This window comes from Procambarus clarkii, chromosome 54 (genome assembly GCF_040958095.1).
Source record: "Procambarus clarkii isolate CNS0578487 chromosome 54, FALCON_Pclarkii_2.0, whole genome shotgun sequence".
Lineage (NCBI taxonomy): Eukaryota > Metazoa > Arthropoda > Malacostraca > Decapoda > Cambaridae > Procambarus > Procambarus clarkii.
This window is the reverse complement of record NC_091203.1, coordinates 10,568,982-10,589,922: the sequence shown is the minus strand read 5'-3', so window position 1 is coordinate 10,589,922 and position 20,941 is coordinate 10,568,982. Positions and strand designations below refer to the sequence as shown.

General features: G+C 42.3%; 1 protein-coding gene across 1 annotated transcript in view; it reads right to left on the bottom strand.

The window, feature by feature from the left end:
• Nucleotides 1–1,185: 1,185 nt before the first annotated feature.
• The window catches only part of LOC123752787 (uncharacterized), a 44,926-nt gene continuing 25,170 nt past the window's right edge, over nucleotides 1,186–20,941 (bottom strand). The window contains exons 2-5 of the mRNA XM_069305238.1: nucleotides 18,759–19,122; nucleotides 2,171–2,277; nucleotides 1,913–1,987; nucleotides 1,186–1,736 (exon numbers count right to left, since the gene is read on the bottom strand). Of these exons, the coding sequence (XP_069161339.1) occupies nucleotides 1,356–1,736; nucleotides 1,913–1,987; nucleotides 2,171–2,277; nucleotides 18,759–19,122 (927 nt within the window). The 3' untranslated portion in view covers nucleotides 1,186–1,355. The remainder of the gene's footprint in view (nucleotides 1,737–1,912; nucleotides 1,988–2,170; nucleotides 2,278–18,758; nucleotides 19,123–20,941) is intronic.

Genomic DNA, 20,941 nt, shown 5'->3' with positions numbered 1-20,941 from the left:
TCCGCTCGGCCAACTGGCTCCATTCGGGTAGATAAAGATAAACTGTTTAACACGGGTGGTACACAAACAAGGGGACACAGGTGGAAACTGAGTACCCAAATGAGCCACAGGGACATTAGAAACAACATTTTCAGTGTCAGGGTAGTTAACAGATGGAATGCATTAGGCAGTGATGTGGTGGAGGTTGACTCCATACAAAGTTTCAAATGTAGATATGAAAGAGCCCAGTAGGCTCAGGAATCTGTACACCAGTTGATTGACAGTTGACAGGCGGTACCAAAGAGCCAGAGCGTAACACCCCCAAACACAAATAGGTGAGTACAGTGAACTAGCCCTCGTGGGCTGATATAAATTTTTTCGTCTAAAATTGTCAGTAAATATATTTCATCAACACTCAGAATACTCTACTGATAAACTAATATCACTTTAACCTTGCATTAATGCGAGTCGTAGTAAATATTATCATATATTACCCTTATTTGCATCAGAGGAAAGAACCGACAATATTTATAAAATTGATGCTTTGGCTCGGCGAATCGTGGCCCCTTCCCATCCAACTCTATTCCTTCCAGCTAACGTCTGTATAGAGAATACATAAAAAAATATATATATTTTTTATTTTATTTATATATAAATATTTAATTTTATTTAAATATAAATACATTTAAATATTAAAAATATTTATATGCTGACATCTCAATCTGAACTTACTGTATTGTATTTGATAGGAAACTGTTATATAGAATTTTGTTTTTGTCAAAATGTTATTAGACATGTAGTGTGTATTTAAAATATACGTCTATACATCGCATGCCTCCTAAAGCAAGCACACAATTTCCACGGAAATCGTTTCATAGGTTCAGTACCAAATCGCAATATATACAAGTATTTTCTCTATAAAAATTGATTAATTACATATATCTTTTTGCATCAATATTATTGATGGAAGTTAATATATTCTTCCAGATATATTAACCATATCAACATTAAACATCTTAACCATGTCAAGCAGCCGGAAACACCTTGAATCGTTTTCATCGTTATGATACCACTATGATATTAATGATGCAAATGATAATTAATAATAAACTTAACAATTACTATATAGATTTATTTCTTTGCTGTACAACAGAACACTCAACAAAATAACATTAAACTTGTTGAATAATTTAATGCATATATCAGCTCATTGATGTCATAATGATAGTAATCCTGGCGATGAGTGTGATCTTTGCAATTGTTTGTCATGTAGGCCTCGTAGTCTGAAAATTATTGTTGAGATGGTTTACCATATAGTTTGATTTCCCATAGACCTAAATGTAAGTAGAGATGGTGTCATTTAGGTCAGCAGAAATCTAGTAATAGTGGTGACTATAATGGTTTAGTGGCCGGTAACCATAATTAGAGAAGACTGAGTAGGATGGTTCAGGATCTGCAGACCTCTTGTAGAAATGGCGGCGATAACCATGACGGGGAGCGAAGTAGAGAGGATACGATGGTTCAGGCTTTGGTTCGGCAGACCTCTTGTAGTAATGACGATCATAACCATGTCGAAGGCCGGAGGAATAAATTGGGTATGATGGCTCAGGCTCTGGCTCGGCAGACCTCTTTCCATTGTGGTAACGGTGACTGTATGCTGGGTAAGCACTAGCGTAATTGCTCGTCACGTAACTGGGCTCTGCATCTCGCTTCTCAATCTCAGAAGCGCAAGCGGCAGCCACCAGGATCACAAGCACCTATATATGAAAAATCACACGTACAGTCATATAATATTTAGCAGTAAAGTACTATATTTTCATTCGCGTAAATTAAATATTCTTCGAAAAGACTACTACTTTCCTTGATATTTTATGTAATACATTACATTAAATATTAACCAATATCAGAGAGTCCGATTGTTAGTTCAACTTACCAAGAGCTTCATGGCTGAAAGTTGGTTAGCAGTGGCCACAGCTGAGCGAGTGTGTCTTGCAGCAGTGATGCCGGGCTTTTATACCGGAGAGTCTTGAGTCCTTGAATCGTATCTCAATGTTATAGTGACGTTCCACTGAGAAAGCTGTAATTAATATGTTTCTTATCTATTTATTTTATTATTTTTTTCCATATAACACTTTTCCTACACAACAATTTGGGTATAATACCGCACCTCTCCTTGTCAACTCCTCCTCACTAGTCTGCACATGTCTTTGTCAACCTTTCCCCACTCGTCTGCACATGACCTTGTCAAACTCTTCCCCATCGTCTGCACATTTTTTGTATCAACCCCTCCCCACTCAGCTGTAAAGATATGACACTTTCTGAAATTCTAAAAATTGGAATTAGGGAACACCTAAGATGGCTTCTTTGCCATACTCTGCGGGATCTGTTAAAATCAACCCTCCCTCTCTCACACACACACACACACACACACACACACACACACACACACACACACACACACACACACACACACACACACACACACACACACACACACACACACACACACACACACACACACACACACACACACACACATATATATATATATATATATATATATATATATATATATATATATATATATATATATATATATATATATATATATAAATATATATATATATATATACATATATATAAATATATATATATATATATATAAATATATAAAAGTTTGTGAGGGTACCACCTCTGGTGCCAATGTGGGGACCCATAGCCTCGGAGAAGAAAATAAAAAGTATTCAGAGGAGACCTTGTGGTTTCTCACTGAACACTAATATTATCTTCTCCTACCACCCCCATTCTTTTGTATGTACACATATATATTTGCTTTATTTGAACTTTGTAACAAAAAAGGAGTTACATATAGGTTACAAAGATGGTTGTCATAGGTTGTCGAGTTCCTCCAGCTCCTCAGATGGCGGGCAGGAACCCTGGATGCAGTGCGCATTTCCCCTCTGTATCGCCACACTGAGGCGCTGGAAAAGAAAGCTTGCAGCTCTCGGGTCCCTTGTTGTTTCAATGAGCCTAGAACCCAGTTCCTTCAAAAAACTGGTAGCACTTTTACCCCAGGCGCCGAGCGTCTCAGAAGCAATGGGGACAAAAATTGTAGTGGTGATCCAGTTCTCTATACTTACGGGATTTGTGCAACACTGAGGTTAATGTAGGTGTTAGCCAGGGTTGATACGCACGTGTAGTCCCATACCAACTGCTTGCCATTCTTCCAGGGGTTCACTGTGATACCATCTGGGCGACCAATAAGAGCATCAGAGTTACGGGGCGTTAGGTAACGGGGCTCTCTTTCAGCTGGGCATCCAGCTGTGGTGAGGCTCCTCTTGATGATGTCGTTAACTTCGCTGTGCCTCGAGTGCCATCCCCCTGTGCTTTGGCAGAGTAGGCCATGGTGACCGTACCTGTCAGCCACCACCTCGCCGCAAATACACCTATATCTGGTGTGGATTGGGGCAGCAAGGCGGAGGGCCACAGCAATTCGGAGGGCGTGTGGTGTGAGACGCGTGCCAGTTGCCGACATTGGGGTTGCTAACAGGAAATCCCCTGCATGTGGTGCTGCTACTGCTGTGAGGCGAGCAATGTCGTGTTGTGTTGTTGCAGCACCCAGGCACTCTGCAGCAACTTGGTCTACAATGGGACCATCCCAGCTGGATTGCTTGTGGGATTTTGGGGATGGTGGTTGAGGTGATTGGCCTGCACGAGAGGCCCACTCTGTGGCACAGCGTGTAAAATTGGGATCATGTACACCTGCCAGCTGATGTAAGTGGGCAGGTAGAATTTCCTTCACAAGGTCGTCGGATGCTGATAAGGAGGACAGGAAGGCTGGAACAGCGATTTGCGTTGCTGTTCGAACTCCGAGGCCCCCAAGTCTTACGGGAAGAGAGGCTTGTTTCCACTGTAGGTCATCGAGAGAGAGGTTAAGGGCTTTTTCTAGCATTGATTTCAGTAACCGGTCATACTCACTTAGTTTTTGGCTACTGTAAGATGGTGAACACCTCAGAAAGTAGGTTAACCTGGGGAGGGACAGACATCTGGTGATGAGGTAGAGTGCATCATGAGCATCAATATCCTCAATCCTCCCATCCATCCTCTTAAGGTCGGCGATTTTCTTATCAAGGACCTCATCGATGGCTTTCAACCCCAGGGGAGCTCCTAGGAGTGTGCTGTCTTCAGGTTTAGTTTTATGGATATTTGGCAGAAGACCCTCTATTCTCTCTACGATGCCCTGGTTGGAACATATTATTTCACATTTAGAAGGGTTCAGGGTGAGGCCTAAAACTGCACCTTGCTCCTGGATTTTTCTGATGTCCTCCAGGAGGGAGTCTTGGGAACCAGCTAGGGTACCATCATCCAAGAACCAGATGTTAAGCTCGCTGGACAGGACCTCTGTGACTTGTTTGATGACTAAGCAGAAAAGGAGAGGAGCGAGGGGGTCACCCTGTTGGACGCCTTCTCGCGAGTCAATTTCATGTTCGCCAAAAAGTAGCTTAAGATCCATACTGTAGCATGAATGTACAAAAGGGTAGAGGGAAGGGAAATGACTATGAACCGCACGGAGTACAGCATCCCTCCGCACCAAATTGAACGCATTTTTGAAATCTAGCTTGATAAGGGCCTTTTCGTCTGTGATGTTGGCGATGAAGGCTCGAGCTGCATGGGCTGCCGCCTCACACCCTTGTGGAATGCCAAACCCGAGCTGTTTTGGCTTCAGCATGTTGGCCGCTGCATCACTAACTGTTCTTGCAGCTGCCTTTGCGACGAGACGCCGGAGAGAATTGCCCACAGCTATTGGCCTGATCCCTCCATCCTTTTTCTTTAGAGCACGGAGAGATGCTCCAAAAAAGATAGGTCTTATGGACGCTGGTATGTTGCCAGCTAGACATGTGTTGGTGAATCTGGTTAGTTCCACCAAGAGGTTCTTTGCAATGTCACCCAGTGCAGGGTTGAGCATTTGCTTGAGGTGGTTGGGTTTTAGTCCTGTGAACCCACCTGCTGATCCTGTAGGGAAGGACAAGGCTGCTTTATGGACCACAGATTCAGCCACCCAGAGAGGGTCTGCTCCGGTAGCCCCCACTTGTACAATGTCGTCCTCACGCGGAGCCCTGGGTGGGTGTTTCTCCCTTAGGGCTTGAGCTGTTGCGGCATCTCTGTCGGCAATTGAGTCCTCACTGGTGATGACTCGTATTGCGCCAATAGTGTTTCCTTCTTCTATTTTCTTGGTGACTGATGTTCTGATTTTTGATGTCTCGGATATGCCACTGTTGCTCTTCCTGCCGTGGGTGTTTCTCGCGCGAGTGGGAAGGCGCACCTGGTTGTCCTCCCTGGGAAAATCATTTATAGCTTTGATGACTGAGGCAGCTAAGGTTTTGTCTCTCCTTGCAGGGGTGGCTAGACATATGTTGCCAAACATTAGGAGGTTGTGCCATGCTTGGGTCGTTCCAGGAGAGTCGTTGACCTTTCTCAGGAGGGCAGATAATTTGGCTGCTGCATGGGGGCGGGCTGCTTTAGGGATGTGTTGCAAGGTTCTGGCCGATGTTGCTTTGATAGCTTCTAATAAATTTTCTGTGGGAATGAAGGTCTGGGAGGTGTTTTGCCTTACGGGCGGTGTGGGCTGTTGATTGGTGTTCTCCCTGGGAGGGCGCCCAGAACCCAAACACCTGGCTCCGTTGTGGTAATGACTGCGCACATTATCGTCACTCAACCGGATATAGCATACCCGGTCACACGTCTGACATCTACCTTGTCTACCCCTGTTTGATGGCTCATCTTGGCTTGGAGAAGCCTGGCTATCTGTTGGGAGCTGCGACATGGGCGGGCGCTGGGCTGGCGCTGGGCGGGCGCTGGGCGGGAAGGTGGACGGCGGGTGGAGACTGGAGGGTGGGCGGCGGTTGGAGGCTGGGGGGGTGATCAGCTGGCCGTGGCACTTACTACTCAGGTGAGTGGTAATACATATACCACCTCTATACAAAGTGTGGGTATACACCCACTACACAATATGTGGGTATACACTGGGTGGGTGGGTAGCGTAGACACACATGGGAGCCTCCCGGCTTCTATGGGCGGGTGGCAAGGTGGCCTCGTGGGTGGGGAGGCGACGTGGTGGGGTGGGTAGTAGGGGAAGAGCAGGTACTTCCCGGCCTGGGCGCTGGGTGGGGGCGGGGGTCAGGGCGACACTAACACTGGTATAATTTCCCCGTATATCACTGCACAATAATGAATGAATCACACACTTGTAATCTGACTCACTGCACGTGTGATGTACTCACAATATGATAGATATGTTGCGCCAATTATCGCTGACAACGTAACTTGTTCAGCAAAACTTTCAAAAAAGAAAAACACAAAACACTGTTTGGCACACGCGTAACCCCCACCTCTCTCTCCTGACCACACAACACCCCTCACTCACCCCCCACCTCCCCTCACTATGGGAGGCCTGCAGGGTCCATCCTGGCCCCTCACTACAGCCTCCATGACTCCACACTGCCAACCCACCTGTTTTGATAAGTTTTCACATAGATGGTACACCGTAGGCACTTCCGGCCACTCCCACGTCTGCTTGGTGTATTCACGGTGAATATGGTTGAGACTTGGTACGGTGAGGCCAAGATGTCTCAGGGTAATGGCTGAGAAGGCAGCAGCTCCTCCGCCACACGTCCGTCCCCTAGGCCTCTCCCTCTCCCTATATATAAATATATATATATATATATATATATATATATATATATATATATATATATATATATATATATATATATATATATATATATATATATATATATATATTTTGTGACGATAATCTCTTTTAAGAGAGATTGAGCCTGCTCTTCCCTACATAATTCACGTCATTCAAGTACAAGATACTATATTGAAAAAGTTATCGCCAAACGTTTTGCCAAACTTGAGCGCGTTTCGTAAAACTTATTACATTTTCAAAGACTTTAGCTTACACATACACAACTGAATAGAACTTACACATCTTCGATTTGTTTATATCTACATTTGAGTGAGGTGGATGGGGTGAGGTGGTATTAATAGGGTATTAAATTCCTAAACACAAGACAGAACATAAAACAATGGGTATTGAATGGAAGTGATTTGTAGAAACCCTATTGGTCCATATTTCTTGATGCTTATATATTGGAGCGGAGTCTTGAGGTGGGTAGAATATAGTTGTGCATTAATTGGCTGTTGATTGCTGGTGTTGACTTCTTGATGTGTAGAGCCTCGCAGACGTCAAGCCGCCTGCTGTCGCTGTATCTATCGATGATTTCTGTGTTGTTTACTAGGATTTCTCTGGCGATGGTTTGGTTGTGGGAAGAGATTATATGTTCCTTAATGGAGCCCTGTTGCTTATGCATATGGCAATGCCTCGTCACATTTACAGAAAAAAAAGAAACAGCTTGCCTGTTTGTCTGTGGTAAGGTAATGGGAAGACACACAAAACACAAAGTACAATCAATTAAATTTTAATTACTCTAGAAAACAAGATATGAACAAATACAATCCCTAGGCTTACGTAAAATTCAAAACAAGTCAACAAACAAAACAACAGGAATAATTAATGGCTGTAAAATTTACTCTAAAATAAAATAAAGTGCAATACAATGATAATAATATTAATCAGGTGCTGAGAATACTGGCTTAAGCTGCCACCTCCCTTAGTACACGACAGCCAGAGCTTTGTCTACTAGAGAGAGATGTCAACTCCAAAGAGCACAGAGATATTCTGAGGAGTACGGCGTGTGCTGGCCCTGACGTCGACTCAGGTAGTGGCGTGAGTGCAGGTGCGGCGACACACCAGCCAATCAGGAGCAGGCAGGCGGAGAATGGGTAGTTTGCTCATTGACGGCGGGCGGGAGCCGGTGTGTCTGGTGGTGCAAGGTACGCTGTGCTTCCTGGGCAAAACGTTTGGCGATAACGTTTTCAATATAGTATCTTGTACTTGAATGACGTGAATTATGTAGGGAAGAGCAGGCTCAATCTCTCTTGAAAGAGATTATCGTCACAAAATATATATATATATATATATATATATATATATATATATATATATATATATATATATATATATATATATATATATATATATATATATATATATATGCAAACAAGCCTGAATGGTCCCCAGGACTATATACAACTGAAAACTCACACCCCAGAAGTGACTCGAACCCATACTCCCACAACTGGTATGTACAGGGACGCCTTAATCCGCTTGACCATCACGACCGGACAATAAGGAAGTGATAGCCGAGGCTATTTGAACCACTTCCCCGCCGGCACTCGGATGGTAATCTTGGGCATAGCATTTTATCAAATCACCTCATTCTTTGGGGCACACGTGAGGAACACAAATGCAAACAAGCCTGAATGGTTCCCAGGACTATATACAACTGAAAACTCACACCCCAGAAGTGACTCGAACCCATACTCCCACAACTGGTATGTACAGGGACGCCTTAATCCGCTTGACCATCACGACCGGACAATAAGGAAGTGATAGCCGAGGCTATTTGAACCACTTCCCCGCCGGCACTCGGATGGTAATCTTGGGCATAGCATTTTATCAAATCACCTCATTCTTTGGGGCACACGTGAGGAACACAAATGCAAACAAGCCTGAATGGTCCCCAGGACTATATACAACTGAAAACTCACACCCCAGAAGTGACTCGAACCCATACTCCCACAACTGGTATGTACAGGGACGCCTTAATCCGCTTGACCATCACGACCGGACAATAAGGAAGTGATAGCCGAGGCTATTTGAACCACTTCCCCGCCGGCACTCGGATGATAATCTTGGGCATAGCATTTTATCAAATCACCTCATTCTTTGGGGCACACGTGAGGAACACAAATGCAAACAAGCCTGAATGGTCCCCAGGACTATATACAACTGAAAACTCACACCCCAGAAGTGACTCGAACCCATACTCCCACAACTGGTATGTACAGGGACGCCTTAATCCGCTTGACCATCACGACCGGACAATAAGGAAGTGATAGCCGAGGCTATTTGAACCACTTCCCCGCCGGCACTCGGATGGTAATCTTGGGCATAGCATTTTATCAAATCACCTCATTCTTTGGGGCACACGTGAGGAACACAAATGCAAACAAGCCTGAATGGTCCCCAGGACTATATACAACTGAAAACTCACACCCCAGAAGTGACTCGAACCCATACTCCCACAACTGGTATGTACAGGGACGCCTTAATCCGCTTGACCATCACGACCGGACAATAAGGAAGTGATAGCCGAGGCTATTTGAACCACTTCCCCGCCGGCACTCGGACGGTAATCTCGGATGGTGTTCCTCACGTGTGCCCCAAAGAATGAGGTGATTTGATAAAATGCTATGCCCAAGATTACCATCCGAGTGCCGGCGGGGAAGTGGTTCAAATAGCCTCGGCTATCACTTCCTTATTGTCCGGTCGTGATGGTCAAGCGGATTAAGGCGTCCCTGTACATACCAGTTGTGGGAGTATGGGTTCGAGTCACTTCTGGGGTGTGAGTTTTCAGTTGTATATAGTCCTGGGGACCATTCAGGCTTGTTTGCATTTGTGTTCCTCACGTGTGCCCCAAAGAATGAGGTGATTTGATAAAATGCTATGCCCAAGATTACCATCCGAGTGCCGGCGGGGAAGTGGTTCAAATAGCCTCGGCTATCACTTCCTTATTGTCCGGTCGTGATGGTCAAGCGGATTAAGGCGTCCCTGTACATACCAGTTGTGGGAGTATGGGTTCGAGTCACTTCTGGGGTGTGAGTTTTCAGTTGTATATAGTCCTGGGGACCATTCAGGCTTGTTTGCATTTGTGTTCCTCACGTGTGCCCCAAAGAATGAGGTGATTTGATAAAATGCTATGCCCAAGATTACCATCCGAGTGCCGGCGGGGAAGTGGTTCAAATAGCCTCGGCTATCACTTCCTTATTGTCCGGTCGTGATGGTCAAGCGGATTAAGGCGTCCCTGTACATACCAGTTGTGGGAGTATGGGTTCGAGTCACTTCTGGGGTGTGAGTTTTCAGTTGTATATAGTCCTGGGGACCATTCAGGCTTGTTTGCATTTGTGTTCCTCACGTGTGCCCCAAAGAATGAGGTGATTTGATAAAATGCTATGCCCAAGATTACCATCCGAGTGCCGGCGGGGAAGTGGTTCAAATAGCCTCGGCTATCACTTCCTTATTGTCCGGTCGTGATGGTCAAGCGGATTAAGGCGTCCCTGTACATACCAGTTGTGGGAGTATGGGTTCGAGTCACTTCTGGGGTGTGAGTTTTCAGTTGTATATAGTCCTGGGGACCATTCAGGCTTGTTTGCATTTGTGTTCCTCACGTGTGCCCCAAAGAATGAGGTGATTTGATAAAATGCTATGCCCAAGATTACCATCCGAGTGCCGGCGGGGAAGTGGTTCAAATAGCCTCGGCTATCACTTCCTTATTGTCCGGTCGTGATGGTCAAGCGGATTAAGGCGTCCCTGTACATACCAGTTGTGGGAGTATGGGTTCGAGTCACTTCTGGGGTGTGAGTTTTCAGTTGTATATAGTCCTGGGGACCATTCAGGCTTGTTTGCATTTGTGTTCCTCACGTGTGCCCCAAAGAATGAGGTGATTTGATAAAATGCTATGCCCAAGATTACCATCCGAGTGCCGGCGGGGAAGTGGTTCAAATAGCCTCGGCTATCACTTCCTTATTGTCCGGTCGTGATGGTCAAGCGGATTAAGGCGTCCCTGTACATACCAGTTGTGGGAGTATGGGTTCGAGTCACTTCTGGGGTGTGAGTTTTCAGTTGTATATAGTCCTGGGGACCATTCAGGCTTGTTTGCATTTGTGTTCCTCACGTGTGCCCCAAAGAATGAGGTGATTTGATAAAATGCTGTGCCCAAGATTACCATCCGAGTGCCGGCGGGGAAGTGGTTCAAATAGCCTCGGCTATCACTTCCTTATTGTCCGGTCGTGATGGTCAAGCGGATTAAGGCGTCCCTGTACATACCAGTTGTGGGAGTATGGGTTCGAGTCACTTCTGGGGTGTGAGTTTTCAGTTGTATATAGTCCTGGGGACCATTCAGGCTTGTTTGCATTTGTGTTCCTCACGTGTGCCCCAAAGAATGAGGTGATTTGATAAAATGCTATGCCCAAGATTACCATCCGAGTGCCGGCGGGGAAGTGGTTCAAATAGCCTCGGCTATCACTTCCTTATTGTCCGGTCGTGATGGTCAAGCGGATTAAGGCGTCCCTGTACATACCAGTTGTGGGAGTATGGGTTCGAGTCACTTCTGGGGTGTGAGTTTTCAGTTGTATATAGTCCTGGGGACCATTCAGGCTTGTTTGCATTTGTGTTCCTCACGTGTGCCCCAAAGAATGAGGTGATTTGATAAAATGCTATGCCCAAGATTACCATCCGAGTGCCGGCGGGGAAGTGGTTCAAATAGCCTCGGCTATCACTTCCTTATTGTCCGGTCGTGATGGTCAAGCGGATTAAGGCGTCCCTGTACATACCAGTTGTGGGAGTATGGGTTCGAGTCACTTCTGGGGTGTGAGTTTTCAGTTGTATATAGTCCTGGGGACCATTCAGGCTTGTTTGCATTTGTGTTCCTCACGTGTGCCCCAAAGAATGAGGTGATTTGATAAAATGCTATGCCCAAGATTACCATCCGAGTGCCGGCGGGGAAGTGGTTCAAATAGCCTCGGCTATCACTTCCTTATTGTCCGGTCGTGATGGTCAAGCGGATTAAGGCGTCCCTGTACATACCAGTTGTGGGAGTATGGGTTCGAGTCACTTCTGGGGTGTGAGTTTTCAGTTATATATATATATATATATATATATATATATATATATATATATATATATATATATATATATATATTTATATATATATATTTATTTATATATATATATATATATATATATATATATATATATATATATATATATATATATATATATATATTTATATATATATATTATTAAATATGACCGAAAAAGTAAGATTAATAATTCTAACACGAATTTTCTCAATCTTTCGTACATTACGCTTCACTGTTGGAGGTAAATCAAAAATCACTTCTCCAAAATTCATTTTTATTTCTAGTCTGACGCGACACGGGCGCGTTTCGTAAAACTTATTACATTTTCAAAGACTTCACAAATACACAACTGATTAGAACGTATCTCTGATTTTATATCTACATTTGAGTGAGGTGGGAAGGGTGATGTGGCATTACCACAAGACAGAACAGGAGGGGATATTAATAGGGTATTAAAAGTATCAACACAAGACAGAACAGAAACAATGGGTATTGAATAGAAGTGTTTGTAGAAAGCCTATTGGTCCATATTTCTTGATGCTTCTATATTGGAGCGGAGTCTTGAGGTGGGTAGAATATAGTTGTGCAATAATTGGCTGTTGATTGCTGGTGTTGACTTCTTGATGTGTAGTGCCTCGCAAACGTCAAGCCGCCTGCTATCGCTGTATCTATCGATGATTTCTGTGTTGTTTACTAGGATTTCTCTGGCGATGGTTTGGTTATGGGAAGAGATTATATGTTCCTTAATGGAGCCCTGTTGCTTATGCATCGTTAAACGCCTAGAAAGAGATGTTGTTGTCTTGCCTATATACTGGGTTTTTTGGAGCTTACAGTCCCCAAGTGGGCATTTGAAGGCATAGACGACATTAGTCTCTTTTAAAGCGTTCTGTTTTGTGTCTGGAGAGTTTCTCATGAGTAGGCTGGCCGTTTTTCTGGTTTTATAGTAAATCGTCAGTTGTATCCTCTGATTTTTGTCTGTAGGGATAACGTTTCTATTAACAATATCTTTCAGGACCCTTTCCTCCGTTTTATGAGCTGTGGAAAAGAAGTTCCTGTAAAATAGTCTAATAGGGGGTATAGGTGTTGTGTTAGTTGTCTCTTCAGAGGTTGCATGGCTTTTCACTTTCCTTCTTATGATGTCTTCGATGAAACCATTGGAGAAGCCGTTATTGACTAGGACCTGCCTTACCCTACAGAGTTCTTCGTCGACTTGCTTCCATTCTGAGCTGTGGCTGAGAGCACGGTCGACGTATGCGTTAACAACACTCCTCTTGTACCTGTCAGGGCAGTCGCTGTTGGCATTTAGGCACATTCCTATGTTTGTTTCCTTAGTGTAGACTGCAGTGTGGAAACCTCCGCCCTTTTCCATGACTGTTACATCTAGAAAAGGCAGCTTCCCATCCTTTTCCGTCTCGTAAGTGAAACGCAGCACGGAACTCTGCTCAAATGCCTCCTTCAGCTTCTGCAGATGTCTGACATCAGGTACCTGTGTAAAAATGTCGTCAACATACCTGCAGTATATGGCCGGTTTCAAGTTCATGTCGACTAAGACTTTTTCCTCGATGGTACCCATGTAGAAGTTTGCAAACAGGACACCTAGGGGAGAACCCATGGCGACCCCATCTACTTGCTTATACATGTGCCCATCCGGGCTCAAGAAGGGTGCCTCTTTAGTACAAGCTTGGAGTAGTTTCCTCAGAATACTTTCTGGCATGTCAAGAGGAGTACAGGCTGGATCACGATACACTCTGTCGGCTATCATTCCGATTGTCTCGTCCACAGGTACGTTGGTAAACAGCGATTCTACGTCCAACGAGGCTCTTATCCCTGTGGCCCGTGTGCCCCGCAGTAAGTCCACAAATTCCTTTGGAGACTTCAGGCTGAAGGCGCAAGGAACATAAGGAGTCAGCAGGCCGTTGAGTCGCTTTGCCAGTCTGTACGTGGGTGTGGGTATCTGGCTAATGATTGGCCGAAGTGGGTTTCCAGGCTTGTGCGTCTTGACATTTCCATACGCATATCCAGGTTTATATTCCCCAATGATCTTTGGCAGGTGGAGTCCGGATTTCTTGGCGTTTACAGTTTCGATCAGTTTGTTGACCTTTGCTTTTAATTCGGCTGTAGTGTCCTTCGTTACCCTTTGGAACTTAGTTTGGTCAGAGAGTATGATGTTCATTTTCGCCAGATATTCGTCTTTTTTAAGAATGGCATATATTGGCGACTTGTCACCTCTCCTGACAACTATCTCCTTGTTCTCACGAAGGCTTTTAGCTGCCGCTTTAAGCTCGGGGGACAGTATGGTGCTTCTGTAGTTGCCTCGATTCTTTCCTCCTTCTGCAATAAGTTCTGCTTGTAAGGTATCTTTGGTAGTGACCTTCTTTTGTGTCTCGAGGTCGAATATGTCGTCCAACAGAATTTCCAACTCTACTTTCCGGGCCATTTCACTCGGTCTGGACATAACATGACAGTTTATGCCCAGATATATATATATATATATATATATATATATATATATATATATATATATATATATATATATATATATATATATATATATATATATATATATATATATATATGTGTGTGTGTGTGTGTGTGTGTGTGTGTGTGTGTGTGTGTGTGTGTGTGTGTGTGTGTGTGTGTGTGTGTGTGTGTGTGTGTGTGTGTGTGTGTGTGTGTGTGTGTGTGTGTGTGTGTGTGTGTGTGTGTGTGTGTGTGTGTGTGTGTGTGTGTGTGTGTGTGTGTGTATGTGTGTGTGTGTGTGTGTGTGTGTGAGAGAGAGAGGGAGGGTTGATTTTAACAGATCCCGCAGAGTATGGCAAAGAAGCCATCTTAGGTGTTCCCTAATTCCAATTTTTAGAATTTCAGAAAGTGTCATATCTTTACAGCTGAGTGGGGAGGGGTTGATACAAAAAATGTGCAGACGATGGGGAAGAGTTTGACAAGGTCATGTGCAGACGAGTGGGGAAAGGTTGACAAAGACATGTGCAGACAAGTGAGGAGGGGTTGACAAGGAGAGGTGCGGTATTATACCCAAATTGTTGTGTAGGAATATATTAGAAAATTCTCTCTAACGCTTTGAGCGATAGAAAAGTTCTATGAGTGTGTTTTATCCTCATTGTTTCTTTCCTTGTGCTTCAAACTCACGCTATATCTTGTACAACCCATTTCCCCAATATTAGTACTTAAGACATATCTTCATCCGTGTAATCACCTCTGTCAGTTTATGTTGTAGATATATGCTGATATAAAACATTGCTACAATGTAATTTCGAAAACAAAATTACATTCTTCTGCATAGTATAGCGGCTCGTTAAGGTCAAGAACCCACAATTTGCCCCCTCACCTAATCAATGCCAGCTTTTGCCCACTCATAACTAATTTGATTTTTCCACATCAATACTTGACCTCACCCTCTACATTACATCTATCCCAGAAGTCACCTTATCGACACTTTATTACACCAGTCCCACAGATAACTTCACCCACACTACAGTACACACTCACCCGGGTCTGGTAGCTGAGCGGACAGCGCGCAGGACTCGTAATTCTGAAGCCACGGTTCGATTCCCGGACCAGGCAGAAAGAAATGGGGAAAGTTTCTTTCACCCTGGTGGCCCTGTTACCTGGCAGTAAATAGATAACTGGAAGTTAGATAGCTGTTCCGGGCTGTTTCCTGGGTGTGAGTGTGTGTGTGAAAAATCCTAGTAGTTAGTAACAGTTGATTGATTGACAGTTGAAAGGCTGGCCGAAAGAGCAGAGCTCAACCCCCGCAAGCACAACTAGGTGAATACTAAACCCATTGCATAGGCTATTTCGCCCCACCAATATTATGGCTACCCAATGTCTCACTCATCCTACACATTTCGTCAATTTCTCACCACTCTCTCACATTAACACACCCTTTACATTACCTAATATTATCCTCACTATTCCAACACCACTTTCGTCTCACTCGTAATCTCACCCCACCGCACACAGAAATCACACTAGCATGATCCATCAGATGAACAAATCCAAAAGGGCCGTGACGAGGGTTCTAACCTTCGTCTGAGAGGATTCCAGACGCTTCCTTGCCGTCCGGCAGCGTCTGGGATTCTCTCGGAGGTAGGTTCGAACCATCGTCACGGCCCTTGTGGACTTGCTCACCTCACCACATCCATCCTAAACATTATCACACCCATCCATCCATCCTTCCAAAAACATTTGCTTACCACACCCCTAACCTCTCCGGCAAGTCTCTACAGACCATCTCAAATAAGCACAATAATATTAAACATTCTGTTTGACAAATTAGCTGCGGCACGAAGCCATCAGAGCTAAATTTATCTCAAAGGCGTCAGTGAAATCTTCCGTGTTGAGGCGTGATGGTCACACTTGATACAAACTCCTGAATTTCCTACAATTCTTGAAACATAGTTTTTATTGTTATTCTCATGCGTATCCTGACAAATTCTGAGTAACTATACTTAAGTTATAAAACTCCCTTTAACACTCATATGAACAGTTATTTATTATTCAATAGATATTATGTTCTTTTATTCTATTATCCACATTTTTCCTCTCTTTAATTTATACGCTATATACTGCATCTTGAGGTTATCTTGAGTTGATTTTGGGGCTTAGTGTCCCGAGGTATGGTCCCGGACCATGCCTCCTTTTTGTTGTCATTGTGGCAGCATGTTTACTCACAGCATGAGTGGCGCTAGGCACTGTTCCTGATATATGTAAATGAATTTCAAGAGGGAAAAGATTCATTCCTTTCATTGTTTGCTGATGATGCAAAAATTTTGAAGAGGAAAAAGACGGCGGAAGATAATATGAGGCTCCAAGATGACCTAGACAGATTGAATGAATGGTCTAACAAATGTCTACTAAAGTTCCACCTCGAGTAAATGCAAGGACATGAAACTATACAGTGGAAACAGGAAGTCAGACACAGGATACTGAATGAGAGATAAAGTCATTCATGAAACGGACAAAGAGAAAGATCTAGAAGTTGATGTTACACCAAACCTAGTCTCCTGAAGCCCACATCAAGAGAATAACATCTGCGACGTAAGCGAGACTATCTAACATCAGAACTGCCTTCAGAAACCTGTGTAAGGAATCATTCAGAACTCTCTATACCCTATATGTATGACCAATCCTGGAGTATGCGGCCCCAGCATGGAGTCTGTACCTTGTCAAGCAGAAGACGAAGCTGGAAAAAGTTCTGAGATATGCCACTAGGCTAGTCCCAGAACTAAGAGGCATAAGTTACGAGGAAAAGCTGCGTGAAATGAACCTCACGACACTGGAAGACAGAAGAGTAAGGGGAGACAAGATCACTTCATACAAAATACTCAAAGGAATTGACAGGGTTATCTTGAGTTGATTTCGGGGCTTTAGTGTCCCCGCGGCCTGGTCCTCAACCTGGCCGCCACCCCCAGGAAGCAGCCCGTGACAGCTGACTAACTCCCAGGTACCTATTTACTGCTATGTAACAGGGGCATAGGGTGAAAGAAACTCTGCCCATCGTTTCTCGCCGAAGCCCGGGATCGAACCCGGGGCCACAGGATCACGTGTAAAGCGTGCAGCTGTCCGCTCGGCCAACTGGCTCCATTCGGGTAGATAAAGATAAACTGTTTAACACGGGTGGTACACAAACAAGGGGACACAGGTGGAAACTGAGTACCCAAATGAGCCACAGGGACATTAGAAACAACATTTTCAGTGTCAGGGTAGTTAACAGATGGAATGCATTAGGCAGTGATGTGGTGGAGGTTGACTCCATACAAAGTTTCAAATGCAGATATGAAAGAGCCCAGTAGGCTCAGGAATCTGTACACCAGTTGATTGACAGTTGAGAGGCGGTACCAAAGAGTCAGAGCGTAACCCCCGCAAACACAAATAGGTGAGTACAGTGAACTAGCCCTCGTGGGCTGATATAAATTTTTCGTCTAAAATTGTCAGTAAATATATTTCATCAACACTCAGAATACTCTACTGATAAACTAATATCACTTAAACCTTGCATTAATGCGAGTCTTAGTAAATAGTATCATATATTACCCTTATTTGCATCAGAGGAAAGAACCGACAATATTTATAAAATGGATGCTTTGGCTCGGCGAATCGTGGCCCCTTCCCATCCAACTCTATTCCATCCAGCTAACGTCTGTATAGAGTATACATAAAAAAATATATATATTTTTTATTTTATTTATATATAAATATTTAATTTTATTTAAATATAAATACATTTAAATATTAAAAATATTTAAATGCTGACATCTCAATCTGAACTTACTGTATTGTATTTGATAGGAAACTGTTATATAGAATTTTGTTTTTGTCAAAATGTTATTAGACATGTAGTGTGTATTTAAAATATACGTCTATACATCGCATGCCTCCTAAAGCAAGCATACAATTTCCACGGAAATCGTTTCATAGGTTCAGTACCAAATCGCAATATATACAAATATTTTCTCAATAAAAATTGATTAATTACATATATCTTTTTGCATCAATATTATTGACGGAAGTTAATATATTCTTCCAGATATATTAACCATATCAACATTAAACATCTTAACCATCTCAACTAACCGGAAACACCTTGAATCGTTTTCAGCGTTATGATACCACTATGATATTATTGATGCAAATGATAATTAAAAATAAACTTAACAATTACTATATAGATTTATTTCTTTGCTGTACAACAGAACACTCAACAAAATAACATTAAACTTGTTGAATAATTTAATGCATATTTCAGCTCATTGATGTCATAATGATAGTAATCCTGGCGATGAGTGTGATCTTTGCAATTGTTTCTCATGTAGGCCTCGTAGTGTGAAAATTATTCTTGAGATGGTTTACCATATAGTTTGATTTCCCATAGACCTAAATGTAAGTAGAGATGGTGTCATTTAGGTCAGCAGAAATCTAGTAATAGTGGTGACTATAATGGTTTAGTGGCCGGTAACTATAATTAGAGAAGACTGAGTAGGATGGTTCAGGATCTGCAGACCTCTTGTAGAAATGGCGGCGATAACCATGACGGGGAGCGAAGTAGAGAGGATACGATGGTTCAGGCTCTGGTTCGGCAGACCTCTTGTAGTAATGACGATCATAACCATGTCGAAGGCCGGAGGAATAAATTGGGTATGATGGCTCAGGCTCTGGCTCGGCAGACCTCTTTCCATTGTGGTAACGGTGACTGTATGCTGGGTAAGCACTAGCGTAATTCCTCGTCACGTAACTCGGCTCTGCATCTCGCTTCTCAATCTCAGAAGCGCAAGCGGCAGCCACCAGGATCACAAGCACCTATATATGAAAAATCACACGTACAGTCATATAATATTTAGCAGTAAAGTACTATATTTTCATTCGCGTAAATGAAATATTCTTCGAAAAGACTACTACTTTCCTGAATATTTTATGTAATACATTACATTAAATATTAACCAATATCAGAGAGTCCGATTGTTAGTGAAACTTACCAAGAGCTTCATGGCTGAAAGTTTGTTAGCTGTGGCCACAGCTGAGCGAGTGTGTCTTGCAGCAGTGATGCCGGGCATTTATACCGGAGAGTCTTGAGTCCTTGAATCGTATCTCAATGTTATAGTGACGTTCCACTGAGAAAGGTGTAATTAATATGTTTCTTATCTCTTTATTTTATTATTTTTTTTCCATATATAATCAATTACATATTATATTATAAGATTTTCCTCTAGGTTAACATATATAAAACCCTAGTTAAATATTAAATATTTAATATGTTTTACTTTTCGTTAAGGCAATGCACTGTTTACGATTCCTTGTTAATCTTAGCAAGTACTGCATACTTGGTATATACAGGGATAGTTTACCTTGGTAAATATTTCCATACTGAAATATGATTAGTGGTTGGCAAGTAATCTCATGTTGTAGCTTTAGTACTTCCCTCGGTTTAAAAGTCTTAAACCTAACTTTATTCCAACATGTGCTAGACTTTTCAAGTAATATAGTGTTAGGCAAATGTAAGTATTATTGCGAATTTGGTAATACACTTAAATAAAATTTACTGACTGCATTAAAATATTTTTTTTTATTAATTCCAGGTTTTACTGTTTCTTTGAATTACTTTTCAAGTAATTAAAATTTAATTGTAAATATTTTTTAATTAATTTGAATTAATTAACACAAAATAAATTACTAATTTTATTAGGTAATTTATAATCGTTTAAATTACCAATCAAGCTGTCAGTTCAATCAATGTGAGCTTTAATATACCAATGTTCTTTAATATACTTTCTAGTCTCTCTCATCTCATTTTTTTCTTTCTTGCAATGTATCTGTTATGATTTTATTAATTCCGCTAGAATTTACCTACTTAAAATTATCTGTTAGATTAGGGACCTGCCCAAAATGTTGCGTGTACTAGTGGCTTTACAAGATTGTAAATACCATGTTATGTATTCTCACAAACCCAATGTACCATCTTGTTTATACATAAATAAATATATAAGTAGCACGGGCTATGGTTAGCAAGTTGAGGACTTACCTGGCACAGGAGCGGGGCAAGTAGCACGGGCTATGGTATTTAATATGTTTTACTTTTCGTTAAGGCAATGCACTGTTTACGATTCCTTGTTAATCTTAGCAAGTACTGCATACTTGGTATATACAGGGATAGTTTACCTTGGTAAATATTTCCATACTGACATATGATTAGTGGTTGGCAAGTAATCTCATGTTGTAGCTTTAGTACTTCCCTCGGTTTAAAAGTCTTAAACCTAACTTTATTCCAACATGTGCTAGACTTTTCAAGTAATATAGTGTTAGGCAAATGTAAAAATTATTGCGAATTTGGTAATACACATTAATAAAATTTACTGACTGCATTAAAATATTTTTTTTTATTAATTCCAGGTTTTACTGTTTCTTTGAATTACTTTTCAAGTAATTAAAATTTAATTGTAAATATTTTTTAATTAATTTGAATTAATTAACAAAAAATAAATTACTAATTTTATTAGGTAATTTATAATCGTTTAAATTACCAATCAAGCTGTCAGTTCAATCAATGTGAGCTTTAATATACCAATGTGCTTTAATATACTTTCTAGTCTCTCTCATCTCATTTTTTTCTTTCTTGCAATGT